The sequence below is a fragment of the Myotis daubentonii genome, chromosome 4 (genome assembly GCF_963259705.1).
Source record: "Myotis daubentonii chromosome 4, mMyoDau2.1, whole genome shotgun sequence".
In the NCBI taxonomy this organism is placed as follows: domain Eukaryota; kingdom Metazoa; phylum Chordata; class Mammalia; order Chiroptera; family Vespertilionidae; genus Myotis; species Myotis daubentonii.
Window position 1 is genome coordinate 20566704 of NC_081843.1, and position 21131 is coordinate 20587834.

Here is a 21131-nt window from a genome sequence, read left to right on the forward strand (position 1 = left end):
TGCTTGTACTCTATTTTTTTTTTTTAATAGTTGCTAGCCTTGGAAAGGTGGTTAGAGCTTAAAAGGGACACGATTAGATTTCCTCTGGCCATCAGTGGGAAGGGCTGGATGTGTTGTCTACAGGGAGAGCAGTGAGGGGACAGGTTGGTTAGAGCAGTTTAGAAGAGAGGTGAGGGCTGCAGAAACATGCTTAGCATGTCGGAGGTGGTTGAGGCTGTGGGCTTGAAAATGTTTACAGTATTTGTAGAGTGAAGAATGTCAAAGGGAATTTAATAGGTTTGATGTGGTAGGAGGCAGAGAATTCTTTTTCAACTTAATGTTCACATTTAATTCATATTTACAAATCATAAAATTAGAAAGAATGGGCCCCTATGAAACCAACCTCTTCTTATTCTTTGGAAACATTGATAATACTAGATCATGTTATATAAATTTAATCAAGCGACAGCAGAATCCCATGGTGATGCTAGAATAGCATAAGGGGAAATTCGTGAGAAGAAATACCTACTGCCAATGGTGTTAGGCTTTTAAATTCAGTGCTGTGGTTTATGTTTTCTTGTCTCACGCCTTTTACAGGTTTATCCTGAACATTTAGGAGTGGAACATGTTTGCCTCCTTAACTGTTCAAGAGTAAGGAATTGAGTGTTCAGCAATGAGTGTTACGTCTATTCTGGATTTAATAAAACTTAACTGTGCAAGCAGAGCAGTAGGATTTTTTATGGTTCTCTTGCCCTTCCCCACTGGATTATAGATGATAATGAGTTAGGTTGTCTTAAGGGGGTATCTAACAAATAGAGTCCAGAACTTGAGTAATCAGGCAGCCCAAGTTGTCCAGGGCAGACTTGTTTTTTAAAATATGTTTTTATTGATTTCAGAGAGGAAGGGAGAGAGAGATAGAAACATCAGTGATGAGAATCAACTATCTGGCTGCCTCCTGCACACCCCCTACTGGGGATCGAGCTCACAACCTGGGCATGTGCTCTGACTGGGAATAGAACCGTGACCTGGTTCACAGGTCAACGCTCAACCACTGAGCCATGTTGGCAGGCCAGGGCAGATTCATTTAGTACTTGATGTCCCAGCGAAATTTATAGCAGTGAGCCCTTTTTTTGGGTTTGATAGTGGATGTTTTGGATGATAAATTATAAAGTCACCTTATCTAGAAGGGGATGTTGAAAGCTCACTCAGGCCTGGAATGATTGCTTGTTCCCCTTTGTGCATGTACACACACACCATCACCCTAGATGCACAGACACATCAGAGAGAGGGATCTGTTGGAATGGTGACTTTCAATAATTGAAATTATTTAAAACAAGCACCTTCTGTCTTCAGCTATAAATTGCGTATACAGTACCTAGCTAAGAAAGAGGGAGGATTTCATGATCTGTTTGTACACCTAGCATGGTGCTTGCTACATATGCTTCCAATAGTTGGTACCTACCAATATTGTATTGGTAGTATTACCAATAAAACATCTCATGTGAAAGCCAGACAATTCCTCTTTCCAGAATAAAGCTTTGCTCTCTGGGGACCCCTTACAAAAAATGTCAGGCATCCTTTGACACTATGACAACATTGAAAGTAAAGTGGGTTGCTTTCAAGAGGGTTGAATAATTGAGCAACTCTAAAACCTTTTTTCTTCTTCCTAGGTCTTAGTGGTGCAATGGCTAGTATAAGCGTGCGTTCGAGTACCCCAGGCTCTCCTACACATGTAAGCAGTGGATCGAATGCTAGTCGAAGGAGAAATGGACTCCATGATGTCGATTTGAACACTTTCATATCAGAAGAAATGGCACTCCACTTGGACAATGGTGGAACTAGAAAGCGTACCTCAGCCCAGTGTGGCGATGTCATTACAGACTCACCAACCCATAAACGCAACAGAATGATCTAAACTGAAAACATTTTCACACCCACCATGCTGCTTGAAAGCCACTTGATCCTCAACATATACTATTATTGCAAAGGAAACATGAGGCCATCTTCCCTTGTTCACTGTTTCTAAGACAAGTGAATTCTATAGTGGTTGCCATAAAAGGAAGTTCTAGGTATTTACAGTAGATGCCTCTTGTAACCATGGCTTTCTTAAAACTATAATCCTAGCAGAGGACATCAGATATTGTGTAGTTAGCAAGATCATCATAGGCAAACATATATCCGTTCCAAGGCTAAAAGTGACCTTAACTGTATTTATTCTCAAAGGGAAAGGAAATATCAGATGTTTATTTGGTTATAGAATGCTTTTCCCCCCCTCCATTTCCTGCTGTGTTGAGTATTTTGCTTCAACAGTATTGCCAGGTTCCTAAAATTGTCTAAAACACGATTTGGCTTCCTCGTCAAATCTGCAGGCTTCCATTTTTGCACAGCAGCACTGTACCATGCACCTGATTTCTATATAGTAACAGTGTGCAACTTCTAATTCTTGGACTGTGCCCTGTTTTCAGTTTTCAAAGCAGTTGCTAATTCTGGTGATTGTGTGATGTAAAGAGGTGCTATGATGGTCATGCAATTAATACTTAATATTGAATCAATACACAGAACTTTATTGGATTCACTTTGTGTGTGTTAGTGCTCTAAAAGTAGCAATATTTTAATCGCCCCCAGATGAATGAACCCTTTAGGCTTAAACTCCAGTTTTAAGACAAGTACTGCTTCCCATGCAGGGTACTTATTCTTATGGTAAATGTAAACATGTAGACTGCACTCAAGGTGACCTAAAGTAGAGAGGTCATGAAATTTGAGAGTGGACTTCCTTTTTGGTATAGTATTCATGAGAAGGGAGATGGATGGTGGGAGTGTAGGTATTCCAGCCTTTCTGTCCTGTTTTACATTTTTTATGAGTGCCCTACATTGTGCAGTTTCCATTAGAATGGGTGGCAGGTTAAAATAGGTCTTGATCTGCTTACAGTGTGATTACAACTTAAATAGCAAAACCCAACTCGAATCCCTCTCCTAAAAAGGGCAGTTTGGAATCTCATTCTGGAAAAGATGGAATCGCATGGAGGTTCTCTAGATGTTAGGTAGACCTAAATAAAAGTTCTCACTAGATTCCTCTTTTGAGTAAAATATAAGACCTCTTGTAGCTACAATGTTTTAGAGCATGTTTCATCTTCATTTTTAATATCTCGAACTGAATGATAGTCTTTTTTTAGATGAAGAACTGATGTCAGCCTGCCAGGTACTGTAATTTATTCTACCATATTATTATATAATATATATCAAGTAGGACAGTGAAAAAATGTTTCCTTGCAAATTTGTAGTTCAGTATCAGTTACTTCTTTTATCCTTAAAAGACCATTGCAAATCCAATGTAAGGGTTTTTCCAGTAATTTACTCACAGCACTTTGTTAAAGTTTGCAATTTCTTCAGCCATTTAATATCTTTATGTGAAAAAACTTTGCTAAGTTAACCATAATATTCATCGACTGGGTGGGATGTAAACAGAATGTTAGAAATGTGTGAACTGAGGTTCTGTAATCATTATATATAAAACCTTTTATTTAAAAAAAAAAAGTCAATTCCATGCTAAAACTAGGAATGAAAGATATTTCTAAATTTTGGCAAAAGTGGATTATTTTTGTTTTAATATTATAGCAGGAAGAATTATAGCAATCTCTCATTTTACCTGAAATGGACAAACCTCTGTAATATGAATACTTTCAAGCTGCCCTTGGGACTATACAAAGAAATGCAGTTGGAGATATCTGTGTTTTTCTGTCGTTGTAAATTTAGATTCTGGAGTTGGGGTTTGGAGGTGTGATAAGTTGCTCACATGTGGCCAGAACTCCTAAAGGATTTTTTTTGAGATTGAGGAACGAATATTTAATCTCCCCTTTATGCCTTGGTTCTGTCTAGTTCCTCTTTCCAAGTTGAGTGACAATTTGGGGGGGGGGTTTGTTTTAGTTGGTGCTCTGACGCTTAATCTCAGTACCCTTTACTCTTGATTGTCAAATTTTGATAAAATATGTGCCATTTTCTTTGGTAAGAGAAAGCAGGTCTTGTCTGCCAGAACACAATTTATATGCCTTATTGGCTCCATTAAACTTTTTGAAAACTTTAGCATTCGTTACTTTTTTCCATTGTATTTAATCACTTGTAACTCCCTCCGTTTCTATCCCCTTGCTTTCTCCTGTGCCACCTGAGCACAGACTAACCCCGAGACCTAGGTTAGAAAAGAAAATTATTTCTTAGCAAAAGTTAGTTCTGACTGCTAGATTTTTAAAGCCTTTCTTTGTACCATTTTAGATATAAAACGAATCATGGAAGATTGCATATATGTGTGGTACTTTTAAAATAATGATTTTTTTTCTCCCCCCAGTCTCTTGAGAACATTGTAGGCTGAATTTTAAAACTTAACACTTTGCTTTTGGGGAACAGAATCTCTTTTCATCTTGAGATTATCAGATTCTTTTAGACATCGTAGCTCATTAATTCTGTTCCTTTCATCCTAACTTGGCATGAGTGGGTTGAAGTCATCCTTACACTGCAGTGTTCTGAGCATGGCTGAAGCATTAAAACCTTAATTATAATGTCTGGTATTTTATAGAGTGAAATTAATGGAAACATTTGGCTGAATCTGAAGACCTGCAGTCAAATTCTTCAATGTGGTTTACCCAACTGGAGTAGTGGTACACACCTTAAATCATTCAATGAATAAATATTTCAAAAAACCAAAAAACCATGGGGCTTGTCTGCAGTTTTGTTGTGTTCATCACATCTGAATAACTCTTTGTAATCAAATGAAGTCCAGGCTTTTAAAAAGGAACTAGCCTACATTTTTTCCCCTAAGGGCTGTTGGAACTCACTCAACTTGAGTAATTGCGGCTTTGGGTCTCCAGGTTTCCATACAGCAGTGAAAGGTGGGCAAGCTCTCTGTATAGCAAGGGCATGGCCAAGGTCTGACCGTGAGGGTGAGCCAACCTGAGTGTAGTGAAGGTGCAAGATACCAAGAGGTGATTTGGAAATGGGGCCTTTAGTTGGGGATATGGACAGCACAGTTAATTTTAGAAAATTTATGAACAAATCCTTAAATTTTTGGCATGGTTACTGCCTAGATTGTTTGAGGCATGTAGTGACTGTTAGTAAATCTCATTGCATTTTATTTCATACAACTGTCACTTTGTCTATTAGGTTGATTCGTTAGGGTGTCTAGTGATGAAGTTGGGAATCTTCAGAAATACATTCTGTCCTCTAGGAATGGAGTGACTTGGAAGGTCCCTCCAAACAAGGTAAAAAACAAACCCATGTTTGTTTACTTAATATTTTAATGTTTGTTCATCTTCACCTGAGGATGTTTTTCCATTGATTTTTAGGGAGAGTGGAAGAGAGAGGGAAAGACGGGGAGAAATCGATGTGAGAGAAACACATCGGTTGCCTCCTTCATGAGTTCCGACCAGGTCGCGGGCTGGGGAGGAGTATCCATCCAATCAAGGTACCTGCCCTTGACCGGAATCGAACCCGGGACCCTTTGGTCCTCAGGCTGGTGCTCTATCCATTGACCCAAACTGGCTAGGGTAAAACCCATGTTTATTAAAGTTAAACTTAAGATTTATTATTATTATTTTTTAAAATATATTTTATTGATTTTTACAGAGAGGAAGAGAGAGGGATAGAGAGTTAGAAACAGCAATGAGAGAAAAACATTGATCAGCTGCCTCCTGCACACCCCCCACTGGGGATGTGCCCGCAACCAAGGCACATGCTCTTGACCAGAATGGAATCAGGGACCCTTCAGTCCGCAGGGCCGACGCTCCATCCACTGAGTCAAACCGGTCAGGGCTAAACTTAAGATTTATTAATTAAAGAAGATTATTCTGATCAGATGTTTATAGTGCCTGCTCTCCCCCACCCCTTTTGAAAGTTGTTAAAACTTCAACCAGTTCAGATGACCTTCCAGACTCCATATTAGAATGTTTGTGAGGTGTGTGATGTTTTAGTGGGGACAGTATTTTGGTTGATATTCCTTGTCTTGGACTAATGCATTTGACATGGTGAGATCCAGGGTTTTACTTCCTGTGATGGGACATGCATGTTTTCTTAAAGTTCAGCAGATAGCAGCCTGTGACATGAGAGAGTTTTCAGGATTCAACACAAACTTGTAGCCCTCAGCAAAACTCGGAAGTTTCATTGACGCTATTCCAAGTTTCTGATGTCTCCTCATTTTATTTATATTGAATTAATGATTTAAAGAAATCTAAAACTGCAAAAATGAAGCCACACAACTGGTTATAGTGTATGCATGTCTTTCTGCATGAAATATATGTACAGATGTTTTATGACCTAATACCTCATTGTATGGGTGGGCCTTAAGGGAATTACAGCTTAATTATTAGTATACTGCACAGCAGTGAATATTCTAGTTTTTTCTAAAAAAAATACTTTAATGATTTCAGAGAGGAAGGGAGGAGAGAGAGAGAAACATCAATGATGAGAGAATCATTGGTCAGCTGCCTCTTGCACACCCCACACTGGGATTGAGCCTGCAACCTGGGCATGTGGCCTGACCGGGAATGGAACTGTGACCTGGATCATAGGTCCATGCTCAACCACTGAGCCACACTGGTCAGGCACTATTCTAGTTTCCTTAGGGTTCTATAGGATATATTTCTGTAGGTAAAATTGCTGGTTTAAAGGAATTCAAATTTAAGACATTGATGAATCCTACCAAAGTACTTTCTGCAAGGAACAGTTAAACTGTGAACAAGGTGACGACAAGTGTGCCTTTTTCCCCGTGTCTTAGCCGAGATTGGCTAAGTATACTACTTGCAGGCAGAAGGGAGCTTATATTTTCATTTGCTTTTTGCCCCCTCATATGGAGAAAGAACCTTTGCTTGAAATTATGTGGATTTGAATGCTGACTTAATTATGTGTGGGTACCTGGGCCTCCCTGGGCTCAATTGCATCATCTGTGAAATAGGTATAATCTAAAAAAAAAATGACATGAAGCTTGGTGATCTGGATTCCATGAATAATTTACATTTACTTTTGTAATCTGTCTTCCTTCAGTGGGCCCCTTGAGGACTGGAATGGCAGAACAAATTAACATGAATTTCTGTAAAAACAATGTTCGATGTTCCTATACAGGTCCTTTTATAACTTGTCCTCCTTCACCCTCCTCTCAGGTAAAAACTGACTAGTTTTGGAGAGTAATCTTCCAGATCACTTTCTATGTTTATAAGTATGATGTCAGTCATTCTGGTTAATGGGAATTTGGAAGCTACAGTCTTGAAAGTAGACTGATTTCACCTTGTTTTGGTGCAGTTTGAAACCAGACTGGGGGGGGGGGGGGTAGGTACCAAATACACAGTGACATTTGTGTGCTGTGAAAGCTTGTCCATATGTCAGTAAGATCCTATTTTTCAGACAGGTTGAATGCCTGCCAAGGAGATGCCACAGACCAGCAACTACAGGCAGCCTAACCTTAGTGCTCAATGCTCACGTAGTAGGTCAGGGCGCCGTGTCTTGTGAACCAAAGTTGAGGTGTTTGGTGTGTGCTGCAAGGGCTTTGATACAGCTCCCTGTTAGCACAACTGTACACGTTAGTAGTGAGGGCTGTGACATCACTTCTTTTAAGTCTGGTGGACGTGTTGCTGAGCTGCCGGAAGTGTGGAGCTGCTGTGAGAGTTTCAAAAGTCCTAGTTTTTGTTAATTTAAATATATTTTTATTGATTTCAGAGAGGGAGAGAGAAACATCAATGATGAGAATCATTGATTGGCTGCCTCCTGCATGCCCCCTACTGGGGATTGTACCCACAACCCTGGACTCTTAAGTCCACAGGCCAACGCTCTATTAACTGAGGCAAACCAGCTAGGACTCTCCCCATCTTTTTTCCCAAGGTGGTGTCGTAACCACAGTGGCAGTGTTGATTTCATGGCGCATCTAGAAATTGATGACTGCTGAGCAGTTTTGGTTTGTTGTTTGAGGGTTCCTAGGTTAACACCAGAACTGTTTGCTAACACGATTACATTCTGTATATTATGGCTTATTTCTTGTCCATCTCAGTGTTGATTAAATATTTTGTACTGTGGTCCACAGAGATACCTCCCATCAAGACCTCATGTGCAGACACACACACATCCACCGTAAGTAATACGAGTTGTAGAGAGCTGTTCTCTTACCCATATCTGGTGCACTGGATCCTAAGTCCTGCCATCCGCATACCTCTGTTTACATTTAAAACATTGCAGTATGCTATGCTGTATGTGAACTACTGCATTGCTTCCACAACCAGTTTGGAAACCTGGCTCTCTGGAAGGCAGCTCCCTGCCCTTTTTAGGTACTTGGACATTTCTTGAATGAGTGAGTAGATAAAAGGTGACTTGAAGAAATTTTCTAGGTTTTCATGAAGAGTCCCTATTTTTCCTCTTGGGCCCTAACAGTCTCAAGAGCAGGACTTTGGGGTCGGTGCGATGTAGGTGAGCCACTGCCTTGGGTCTGTGTCGAGATGATGAAGCCCAGTTGATGGCTGGCACATGGTAAGCACTTACACGTTAGCCATTAAATGTGGTCACCTCACTGGCTGGCTGGATAAAATTTCCGTAGACTGAGGGGAGCTCTCCTGGGATCCATGCTAGTCAGTTTCCATTTCCTTTCCCCTCCAGTTCTGTGGTTCTCAACCTGCCTGCACAGGATCAGCTGTGCTCAGAATGTGCTCAGACAACTAACTGGGACTCTGTCAGATGGGACCAGGCACCAGCCTTTTTCCAGCTCCTCCGGTAGAGAACCAGCATCCAAGGATCTCCAGGGCATTCTTCAGAGAATTCCAAGGGGAATGTTACTTTGGCTCTTTACAGGTTGTTCCTGGACAGATGGCCCATGGGTCTGGACTTCCTCGCGTAGCCCTGAGGCTGAGGGCAGCTGGGGCTGCTGAGGTCTGCGCCTTTCGGAAACCTCATGCGCCCTGCTCATCTACCTTTAGTTCCTCAGGCTTTGAGGAAGTCTGGACATGACCAGAGCCTGGGGCAGTGGGCAGGAGGAAGTTCACACCCACAAGGCCCCAGGGTGAGGTGAATCCTGGCTCACCAGGAGGGGCCTCTCTACCTGGGGGGCTGTCTCCCGTGGTAAAGGGTTACAATACAGATCCTGGACTCCCCATTTACACTAAATCCAAAGGTCTGGCGTGGGGACGGTATCTTAAAAAGAAAGCTAATTCAAGAAAATGGATCCTAAGTCCTACCATCCGCTTACCTCTGTTTACATTTAAAACATTACACTTCGGGGAAAATTGTACAGAAAGGTTCAAGGTGGAGTCTTCCTGAGCGGTCTCCTTGTGGATGTCATTGTGTGTGCAGGTGAGCCTGAGATGTGTGGCCTGCCGCCATGAGGGAAGCAGGCCAATGCCAAGGTTGGTGACCACAGCAGGAAATAGGAAGAACCTTGTTCCTTGAGCATGCTGGCTCCACTTGGAATCCTGTTAATTAAAAGCAATTCCCCAAGTCAGGGTGGGGTACACTCATCCACATCCCTACAGACTCCACATCTCCCTACCATGTCAAGAATTACTTAGTGTACTTAACTACTTACATGGACCTATGTTTTCCTGAAACATACAAAAAAGGTCATGTACATTCTTAAACTGCACTTTTGTTTTCAGTTAAAGTTGGGTGGAGCTCTTCCCCTTACCAGCCTATACTGATCTGCATCTTTTACTATGTATGAATATTCATGAGCAAGGAATAAAGTTCCTGGGAGCTCATTCTGCTGTTGGGTAGGTACTGTTGTTTCCATTTACCCGTTGACCAGATGCTTCAGTGCCTGGCTTTGTGGCCACCGATCTGTGTGGCGCTGGGCATGCCACGGACTCTTGTGGATCCCTCACTGCTGCTGTGCCTGGAAGTCCTAGAACCTTGTGATTACAAGGGCACCTGGCTCAAGGTGAGCACTGAATTCTTAATCCTGGCTATAAGGAAGTGGCTACAAAATAGTATTCTCTTCATTTTTTCACAGGGGTTGGGGGGATTGAAGTGGTTGGCAAATTGTCTTGAGGCTGGTAAGGGGTGACTCAGGTTGGAGGCTGTTCCCAAGTGAGAAGTGGGGGGAGGGAGAGGGAAAGAATGTGCTGATGTGCAGGGAATGTCACCAGGAATGGCCTTGGTGACATCCACCCCAAGGAAGGAACAGTCTGTTCCCAGCAGCTCACAGCCACGTGCAACATGAGGACAGCAGGTGGGCTCCTGTGAAGCTGCCTGGGACCTGAGATCCCAGTGAAATCCCGTTTTAAATGGACTCCTGACCGCTGAGGCCACCATGCAGTGGACTTCCGGCTGTGGAAGCCAGAGCAGTGGCATTCCTGGGCATGAGCAGTGGGCTAGTGTACAATCACTGGCTAGTTTTACCTCCTGGCACAGGCTCACAGCCCAGCCGTGGGGGAGGTTCCTTGAAGGCAGAGGGTGGAGCTAAAGGGGAAGGGGTGGGTTTTTCCCCAGCACCTAGGTGTGGAGCTGGTGCTGTCTGAGGCTGGGGAGGACCAGGGCCTGGCCTGTGTCTGCTGTCACCCCAGCTGGCATTCTCAGTGGGTGCCAGCAATGAGGATTTCCTTCCCTTGGGCATGGCAGGGTCTGGGGTCACCCCACTGAAACCGCGAAGCCTCTGGTTAACATTTACTCCAGCTGCAAGTTGTAGAAATATTGTGGAATTCTTTTGATTTACGTCTGCTCCTGGGGTGCCCTTCTACCCACTTTTTAAAAAGGCTGTCACGTTTTTATTCGTTTTGGATGTCCCCCTCCTGCATTTTTATCTGCCCTTTGTTTTTCATTATGTCTTGTGATTTTATTTACTGGTGTACTTGTGTTTTAGTCAGCCTTTCCTGGAGTCAGTGTTCACTCTTTAACCTGTCTTTGTGCCTGTCACCAAGTAGGCATCCAGTAAATAGTTTTTGAAGGGATGAGGGGACCCCATTTTACAGGTTAGAAATAAAAGGTTAAGGGGAGGGGGGTGGCCAAACCAGGATCTGAACCCAAATCTGTGGCTTCTAACTCAAGAGAATAGGAGAGTGGGGCAGGTAGGAACTAGGGCAAGTTACTTTAACCTGGGCCTCAGTTAGCTCATCTGCAAAGTAGGGATGACAAAAATAACTGCCTCATAGTGTTGTGAGCACATAAATCATTTAGCTGGCTTGAGTGTGTGCTCAGTAACCTCTTGTTTGGGGGTCTGGCCTTGCCAGTCACCAAAAGATGCCCATGTGACCTGCTTGACTGGTCAACTCAGATGAACTTGGATTGCATTTGAGACTTTCTCTAGTTGCTCGCTATTCAGTAATGCAAGCAGATGCTGAAATCTTGTTCCTCGGCTTAGAAATCAGTCATACACTCCATAAAGGCCTGACCCCCACAGAGGGCTGGTCCTTGGTTGGCCTTGCTAGTCTGCCTAAGGCTGGGAGCCACACATTCTCCTGTGGTGACTCACTTCCTGTTTGGGCCTGGAATTTGGAAGACAGAAATGTCAGAGTCAGCTTCCTGAAAATGGCTGGACCTGCCCACCAGAATCTTAAAGGGACAGTTCTCCCTGGGCAGGGCTTGTCTGGAGGGGTCCCTGGTAAGGATTGGAGTGCTGATGAATGGTCCCAGAAATTCGGAGTCAGGGTGTGAACCCAGGAAGTCTGCTGCCAGATCCCACAGTCCTCTTACCCTAGGGAACACCTTTCCCCCATGCCCAACCCAGTTCCTAGGCCATTTTGGAGGGATCGACACTCTAATCTTGAACTTCTGCCTACTCTGGGCCTTCTGTTGCTTCTATCAAACTGGATAACAATACCCAAGGCTGATAGTGAAAACTCTATGAGGGTGATGTGGTGGTGGGACACTGGGATGCTGATACATGACTAAAGCTGGCAGCCCTGAGACGACAGCGATTTGCAAAGTGCACATCGATTTAAGGACACTTAGAATGTGTTCAAAGACTCCGCTGGCCCAGCCAGCACATTCTGAGGATGAGGTTGGCTTTGGCATCTCCTGGGTCAGAAAGCCTGGAAGAATGGGTGGATGCCTTTCCCGGCTCCTTCAGAACCAGCCTTGCAGCTTTTTGGGCTTCACCTTGCCCACCTCTGAAATGGGCGCCTTGCCAATCCTGGATTTGGGTCTCCTGGGTTGGGATACTCGGCAATCAGTGAACTGTAACTTGCAGATAATTACTCTCAGGGTTTCCAGTGTTTCTCAACCTTCTGGCCATTTTAATACAGTTCCTCATGTTGTGACCCAACCATAAAATTATTTTCGTTGCTACTTCATAACTGTAATGTTGCTACTGTTATGAATTGTAACGTAAATATCTGATATGCAGGATGGCCTTAGGCGACCCCTGTGAAAGGGTCGTTCGACCGCCAAAGGGCTTGCGACCACAGGTTGAGAACCACTGGTTAGACGCTGCTTCCCATCCTCAACATCCTCCATTCCCAGACTATCATGGGGTTCTGATGGTGCCTTGGGCCTGCCCATCAGGGCTTTGCCTCAGAAAGTCCCTTCTTAGGTTGCCCTTGTGGCTATAATCCTTCTCTTAGCCTTTGGCAGGAGATGAAACTGTGGCTGTGGGCAGAGCCAGCTCTGGTTTCCCTGCCAGACAAACAGGAAGTCCTCCAACTGTGCAGGAATTTATGTAATGTCCATTTCTCAACTCTCTCTTGAGTGCTTTGCATGCAAATCCCATTGCATGGTGATGGCAACCCCTAAGGCATGTATGTGCCTGTTTTGCCAATGGATAAGCCATTGCTCAGAGAGGTTGAGTGACTTGTCTGGAAATGCCCCGCTGGAATTCAAAGGGATTTTGTGTCTTTAAAATCTGGACTCTCTTCTGTGCAACTTTCCTTCCCTGGAACTTGTGATCCAGTAGGAAGTATGGCATTCAGTATCAGATATGTTCAACTTGGCTCTTTATTCACTCCAGTTAAAGCACAGTTTCATGGTCTCAGCATAAAGAGAGAAAATAGCTTCTTTGTCCACTCATGCTTTTTCTTTAGTATAAAAATGGAATTCTTGATTAAAGTGGCTGGTTTAGAACATTAGAGCACTATTTTAAAAAAGAACAACACAGCGGGACTAAAAAAGTAGTGCTGATGTGTAATCTCTGGGCTTAGGCTGCTGGGTTTGAATCCTGGCTCCACCGCTCGAACTCAGCAAGTGTGTGTGACCCCAGCAAACCTACTTAACCTTTCTGTGTCTCAGTTTCCGCATCTGTAAGATGTGGATAATGATAGTTTCTATTTAAAGTTGTTATGAGGCCGAAATGAATTTAATTACTTTATAAAGGTAGAGTAGCATTTGCCGTATGGAAAGCACTCTAAAAGTGTTTATTTAATGAGAAGATAGATAAATACCATGTGGAAGCATCCTTACCGGTAACAGACAAAGCTAATAGCCTTCTTTCTCCCCCAAGCCCCAGTCCTGGTTCTTTCACAGAGACAACCGCTGATATAATTTTGGGAATTTTCTTTCTTTTTCTTTTTTTTTAAATAAAGCTTTTATTTTTTTTATTTTTAAATTTCTTGATTTTTAGAGAGAGATGAGGGGGGATGAAAGAGACAGAGAATGAGAGAGAGAAAGAGAAACAGAAACATTGACTTGTTCCACTTATTTGTGCAGTCATTGGTGGATTCTTCTATGTGCTTTGGGGATTGAACCCTCAACCTTGGTGTCTCGGGACAAAGCCCTAACCAACTGAGCCACACCTCAGGGCTAATTTTCTTTCTGGACCAAGAGTCAGCAAACTACACAGCCTGAGGGCCAAATTCAGCCCACTGTCAGGTTTTGTAAATAAAGTTTTATTTACACTCACTTGTTTACATATTGACAGTGACAGAGACCTTATGGTTCACAAAGCTAAAGTATTTGCTAACTGGTCCTTAACAGAAAGCATTTGCCGAAGTTGACTACCTTGGTTTACTTGGAGCAGGGGCATTGTTTTTTAAGAAAAAAACATGTCATGTAGGTTGTCTAAAAATAAAATGCACTTAAGCAAAAAAAGGAATCACACTGTAGGCATTTGTTTAGCAGTTTGCTTTTCTTCATTTAACATTAAATCGAGAATTTCCTTCCTTCTCTGTACATGTGTGCCAGCCTGCTGCTAGGATTGTAGATTTGGCTTTACCCATAATTCATTAGCCGATCTCTGTGATGTTGTTTATGTGTCATCTATTGTAAAAAGTCGGGCAGTGAACATTTTTTTTGTTTTGTATATGTGTGAGGTTTCTAGGTACCAAGAAGTGGAAATTCTGCGTCAGTGCATCAATACATTTAAAAGTTTGATAGAGACTGTCCCGTTATCTTCCTAAAAGGCCGATTTATATATCCTCCAACAATGTCTTCAAGTGCCCATTTTTTCCCCCCACACTTGAGCATTGGTTCTTTCCAAATTAACTTATAGTTGAATTTATAGTTTTAGTAAAAGTCCAAAGGGATTTGTGGAAACAAGTCAGAAGTATTTAGGTTCAGCTGAAAGAATTCACAACTGGAACAGCTAAGGAGATTTTGAAATAAAAGATAGAAATTAAAACATAAAACAGCAATAATTAAAAGTTAGGCATTAGCACCAATGCTAAAACAGGATAGATACTCTAGAAAATACCCTGGTTTATGTAAGAACTTGGTATTCCATCAGAAAATAGAACAAAAACAGATCCAGAGACAAAGAAGCATTGATCAGACTGTGAAACCTCAGAGGGAAGGTAGGGGAGGGTGGGGGTAAGGGAACTTGTATGCATGCATATAAGCTTAACCAATGGACACAGACAACTGGGGAGGGGGGGGTGAAGGCATGAGTGGGGGTGTGGGGGGACAATAGGGCAATAAGGACATATGTAATGCCTTAATCAAAAAAATTATAAAAAAAATAGAGCAAAACAAGAGGGAAGGGATGGATTAGTCAACAAGTAGTAGGAAAATTGACTATTTGGGGGAAAATTGTTAGAGCACCACTTCATGTTCCCAGATTAAAGGCTAAATGTAAAACAGATGATTAAACACTGGAGGAAAATATATGTGAATATTTAACTTTATAAGCATAAAGGTAATGGACAATATTTTTTCAAACAAAAGCTTGAGCCTTGGCTGGGGTGGACCAGTGGTTAGAGCGTTGGCCCATGCACCTAAGGGTCTCGGGTTCAATTTTCGATCAAGGGCAAGTACTGGGGTTTTAGGTTGGATCCCTGGTCCCTGTCTGGCCTCTGAGGGAGGCAACCAATTTCTCTCATTGATGTTTCTCTTTCCCTCCCTCCCTTCCTCTCTCCCAATCTCTCTAAAAAAATCAATGGAAGAAATATCCTTGGGTGAGGATTAACAAAAAAATAAGATAAAAATAAAATGTAAATCTTTAAAAAATAAAACAAAAGCTTGATTATGAGTATAAATTTATTTAATGTTATTTTTAAAATATATTTTTATTGATTTCAGAGAGGAAGAGAGAGGGAGAGAGAGATAGAAACATCAATGATGAGGGAGCATCATCAATCAGCTGCCTCCTGCACGCCCTTCACTGGGGATCAAGCCCACAACCCAGGGGCATGTGACTTTGACTGAAATTGAACCCATGACCCTTCAGCCTGTAGGCTGACACTCTGTCCACTGAACCAAACTGGCCAGGGCTATGGGTATAAAGTTAAACTTCATCAATATAAACAGAATTGAAAGAAAAGGAGTATGACAAATGTAATCATACACACATACACACATACTAGTACGTACACAGTTGGCGATATATATATGTGAATAAGAAGGTAATATGTCACAAAGGATAAATGATATTACAGGGAGATTTCAGAAATACCAATGACCAATCAATATATGAATAAAAGGTTCACCTTTGAGAAATTCAAATTTTCAGAAGAGAGACTGTTTTGCATGCAATTAGAAAAGATAACTGGATACCATTGTGCTGGGAGGTCTGAGATGGTGTAACTCCCTACATGCTGCTCTAAGAGAGCAAACTGTTACAGCATTTTGAAAAATAAGTTGGCCAAATATATCAAGACCTCTAAACAAGGCCCTAGCTTTTGATCATATAAAGTCCACTTCTAAACCTTAATACCAGGAGGGGAATAATCAGAGTTTTGGAAGCTTATTTTTATGTAACAATATGAAATGTATTTGGAGTAGACGAGAGAAATAATCTAAAAACCAAGAGTAATGGACTAGTCCAGTGATGGCGAACCTATGACACGCGTGTCAGAGGGTGACATGCAAACTCATTTTTTTGGTTGATTTTTCTTTGTTAAATGGCATTTAAATATATAAAATAAATATCAAAAATATAAATCTTGGTTTTACGATGGTTGCAAATATCAAAAAATTTCTATATGTGACACAGCACCAAGTGTTAAGTTAGGGTTTTTCAAAATGCTGACACGCCGAGCTCAAAAGGTTCGCCATCACTGGACTAGTCGATTCAACACACCAGTTTCATTAGGCAGAAAATTTTGAAGCCCTATATAAAGGATGCTTTTGGAGAAAAGAAAAGAAATTGGGATCCCGACTGGTGTGGCTCAGTGGTTGAGCTTTGACCTATGAACCAGCAGGTCATGGTTTGATTCCCAATCAGGGCATATCCCGGGGTTTTGGACTCCATCCCCAGTGCGGGGAGCGGGGGCGTGCAGGAGGCAGCCAATCAATGATTCTCTCATCATTGATGTTTCTATCTCCCTCTCCCTCCCTCTCTGAAATCAAAATGGGGAAATGCTCAGAATATAATGAGAAATATGGACAGCATGATTCTAATTTGGCTAGAAGAGTGCCAAGCAGCAAGTTTGCAATACGTGTTAGCTACTATCATTGAGAATTTCAACCCCTCAACTGTTCATTCTTTCGGTCATGCATCACGCAGTTGACACGTATGTATCTGAGTGTTCCTCGTGTGAGCCAGTTGGGGCAGGATGTGGGGCTGGTGGCTCCGGGCTCCTCTCCCTGGGCCTTCAGCGGGCTGCGTTTCTGGCAGGGCACTGCCATCTAGAGGCTTCTGGCCCACAGGGCAGCTGTCCTTTGCAGCCTGAGCCGGGGAGCCCCCGGGGAGGGCTGCTTGTTTTCTGGAAGCCTCTGAAGACATCGACGCTAGAAATACCTTCAAGAAGCTTATGTCAAGGGACCTGTGGGGCAGTATCCCTTCGAGCCTGGTCTTGGGACCTGCATCACGGTCAGCTCGTGGGAGACTTAAAAATGAAGATCCAGGACCCAACCCAACCGGCTTGAATCAGACCTCCTGGAGGGAGCAGGGTTGCTGAATACCCGGAATTTTACCACGCCCCCCAGGGATTCTGAGGCGTGTTGACGTTTGAGAGCCATCAACCCAGACCACTGATATTTATAATTTAAGGGTGGGGGTGGGGGCGGGGGCTTGGCACAGAGCCGTTGACCTTCTTCCTAGAAACATACACATAGGTACATTTTAGGAGGCTCCTTGACTGTATGCTAAGACTTCTTTTTTTTTTAAGAGCAGTCTTAGGATCACAGCAAAATTGGGGGCAAGATACAGATGTCCAGCCTCCCCCATTTTCAGCACCCTCCCCACCATAGTGGTACATTTGTTACAATTGCGGAGCCTACAATGATATATCACCCAGAGCCCATAGTTGACATTAGGGATCACTCCTGGTGGTGTATAAGAGTGGGTTTGCACAAATGCCAGTGACGTGTTTCCATCACTATGGTGTCAGACAGAGTATTTTTGCTGCCTTAATGGCCCTCTGTGCTCCACCTACTCATTCCTCCCTCTGCCACAGTCCCTGGCAACCACTGATGTTTTTATTATTTCCGAACTTTTACCTTTTTCACAATGCCGGAGAGTTGGAATCAAGCAGTAGGTAGCCTTCTCAGACTGACTCTTTCACTTAGTAACACGCAGTGAGGGTCCTCCATGTCTTCTCATGGCTTGATAATTCATTTCTTTTAAGCATTTGTTGTTGTTGTTGTTAATTCTCACCTGAGGGTATTTCCCCATTGATTTTTAGAGAGAGAGTGGAAGGGAGAGAGACAGAGCGAGAAACATCAATGTGAGAGAGACACATTGACTGGTTGCCCCCGCTTGCACACAGACGTGGGGCCAGGGATTGAGCCTGAAACCGAGGGGGTACATGCCCTTCCTTAACCGGAACTGAACCTGGGACTCTTTGGTCCGAGGGCCGACTCTCTATCCACTGAGCCAAACCGGCTAGGGCAATAGCGCGTTTCCTTTTAGTGTTGAGTAATATTCTCTCATCTGAATGTAACACAGCTTATGACTAAAGCTGTTGTAATCATCCAGGTGAAGGTTTTTGTGGGGACATAGTGTTCAGCTCCTTTGGGCAAATACCAAGGAGCCAGATTGCTGGATTATATGATAAGAGTACATTTAGTTTTATAAGAAACTGCCAGACCATCTTCCAAAGTGGCTGTATCATGTGTATCTTCTTTGGTGAGGTGTCTATTAAGGTCTTTGGCCCATTTTTTAAATCAGGTTGTTTGTTCCTTATTGTTGAGTTTTGAGAGTTCTTTGTATATTTTGGATAACAGTCCTTTATTGCATGTGTCATTTGCAAATATTTTCTCTCAGTCTGTGGCTTCTCTGGTTTATCTTCTAATATTCTTGATACTGTCTTTCATAGAGCAGAAGATTTTTAAAATTAAAAAAACGTATTTTTTTTTATTTCAGAGAGGAAGGGAGAGGGAGAGAGAGATAGAATCATAGATCTCCTGCCTCCTGCACACCCCCTACTGGGAATCAAGCCCGCATGTGCCCTCACCAGGAATTGATCCTTGACTTCCTGGTTTATAGGTCGACCCCCAACCACTGAGCAACACTGGCCAGGCCAGAGATTTTAAATTTTAATGACGTTCAATTTACCAATGGTTTCTTTCATGGATTATGCCTTTGGTGGTGTATCTAAAAAGTCATTGCTATACTCAAGGTCTAGGTTTCTCCTATGTTATCTTCTAGGAGTTTTATAATTTTACACTTCAAGTTTAGGTCTGCAATCTATGTTGGGTTAATTCTGTGAAGGGTATAAGGTGCTGCAGCCATAGTGAGTCCTGGACAGAGGAGGAAGGCTGATCTACACTTACAAACGCCCTAGGGGTGAGCAGGGCTGGCCCATTTGCCCACTTTCCCCAGAGAAGAAGGAAACACTATTGTTTGTTAGTCTGCGCACCATTCTCGGTCACAGAGACAGCTGTCCTTTCAAAATTTCTATTTGATAAGCAGTGATGTGAGTGTAAAAGAGTAAAATTCTAAATGCACTGTTTTTGTGTAATTTCTTCTGAGCAACATATAGGAGTTAATAATGAATACCTTACTGATGTAAGGTGCATAAAAAAAAAATCAAACATAGGGTTTTGTAAATCCTAGCTCATCACCTATTGAAGTTGTGACCTTGGTTTAGTCACTTTCTTCTAAGTTTTCTCGTCTGTAAAAGAGGATTAACAATAGTATCTTACTTGTGGCAACAACTGCTGGGGCACATGGTTGTACCAAAGAATGACTGTACTTCTCAACCTCCCTTGCAGCTATGTGTAGCCATGTGACCAAGTTCTGGCCAATGGGACATAGGTAAAAGTGGTGTGGGAAACTTCTGGGGGCTGTTTCCCTTCCCCCCTCCCCTTCCCCTGAGCTGGGTTGTAGGTGTAATGGCTGGAGATGGAGGAGCCATGTGGACCGTGACTGCAGAATGGAGGGCATCCATAGTAGACGAATAAGACAGAACAACGTTGTTTTCCTGACACCAGGGAGTTGCCACCCCAGCCCTGGACCACTTTACTTAAGATTTTAAACATTTTTTTTAATTAAATCTTTATTGTTCAGATTATTACATTTGTTCCTCTTTTTTCCCCCCATAACTCCCCTCCTCCCAGTTCCCGCCCCACCCTCCACCCTCACTCCCCACCCACTGTCTTCATCCATAAGTGCACGATTTTTGTCCAGTCTCTTCCCGCATCTCCCACACCCCTTTCCCCCCCAAGAATAGTCAGTCCATTCCCTTTCTATGTCCCTGATTCTATTATGATCACCAGATTATTTATTCACTTGATTCTTAGATTCACTTGTTGATAGATGCATATTTGTTGTTCATAATTTGTATCTTTACCTTTTTTTTCTTCTTCCTCTTCTTAAAGGATACCTTTCAGCATTTCATATAATACTGGTTTGGTGGTGATGAACTCTTTTAGCTTTTCCTTATCTGTGAAGCTCTTTATCTGACCTTCCGTTCTGAATGATAGCTTTGCTGGATAAAGTAATCTTGGTTGTAGGTTCTTGGTATTCATCACTTTGAATATTTCTTGCCACTCCCTCCTGGCCTGCAAAGTTTCTATTGAGAAATCAGCTGACAGTCGTATGGGTATTCCCTTGTAGGTAACTGGGTTTCTTTCTCTTGCTGCTTTTAAGTTCTCTCTTTGTCTTTTGCTCTTGGCATTTTAATTATGATGTGTCTTGGTGTGGTCCTCTTTGGATTCCTTTTGTTTGGGGTTCTCTGCGCTTCCTGGACCTGTAAGTCTATTTCTTTCACCAGGTGGGGGAAGTTTTCTGTCATTATTTCTTCAAATAGGTTTTCAATATCTTGCTCTCTCTCATCTTCTGGCACCCCTATAATTCTGATGTTGGTACGCTTGAAGCTGTCCCAGAGGCTCCTTACACTATCTTCGTATTTTCGGATTCTTTTTTCATTTCGCTTTTCCAGTTGGGTGTTTTTTGCTTCTTCGCATTTCAAATCTTTGACTTGATTCTTGCGCTCCTCTGGTCTGCTGTTGGGTGTCTGTATAATATTCTTTATTTTAGTCAGTGTATGCTTAATTTCTAGTTGGTTCTTTATCACAACATCGAGGGTCTCATTAGATTTCTTGAAGATCTCACTACATTTATCGGTGGTCTCACCAGTCTTTTCGAGGGCCTTACTAAGTTTATCGGCAGCTTCTAGACAGTTCTTGAGAGACCTTAAAAGTGTGGTTTTGTGCTCTATATCTTCCATTTCTGACATTTGCGTCCTGTTTCTTTGTCTCCGCATTTTTTATCTTTTCTTGGTGCACCCCCTAGTGGTCTTTGTGCGAAGTCTTGTTGTAGTTAAGCCTTGATTGTCGGCAATACCGGGGGTGATTTGACCTCCAGGCTAACTGGCTATGAGAGTCACTTGTGTCTGCAGTGGGAGAGCTTCTGTGCTGGATCTCTAGGGCGGTGCTAATCTAGCGTT

General features: G+C 42.6%; 1 protein-coding gene across 4 annotated transcripts in view; it reads left to right on the forward strand.

Moving 5' to 3' along the window:
- HAPSTR1 (HUWE1 associated protein modifying stress responses) overlaps positions 1 to 10004 on the forward strand; it is a 34776-nt gene extending 24772 nt beyond the window's left edge. Inside the window, exons 4-5 of one of the 4 annotated variants that reach the window (XR_009452550.1) lie at positions 1650 to 3178; positions 5131 to 7061. Coding sequence is in view for 2 of the 4 variants with exons in the window: in XM_059693143.1 (XP_059549126.1) it covers positions 8602 to 8870 (269 nt within the window). In the remaining 2 variants the exon portion in view is untranslated. Of the gene's footprint in view, positions 1 to 1649; positions 4060 to 4546; positions 4679 to 5130; positions 7062 to 8601 lie in introns of those variants that run through there. The other 3 variants (XR_009452549.1, XM_059693143.1, XM_059693145.1) reach the window with 3 other exon arrangements.
- The last annotated feature ends 11127 nt before the right edge of the window (positions 10005 to 21131 follow it).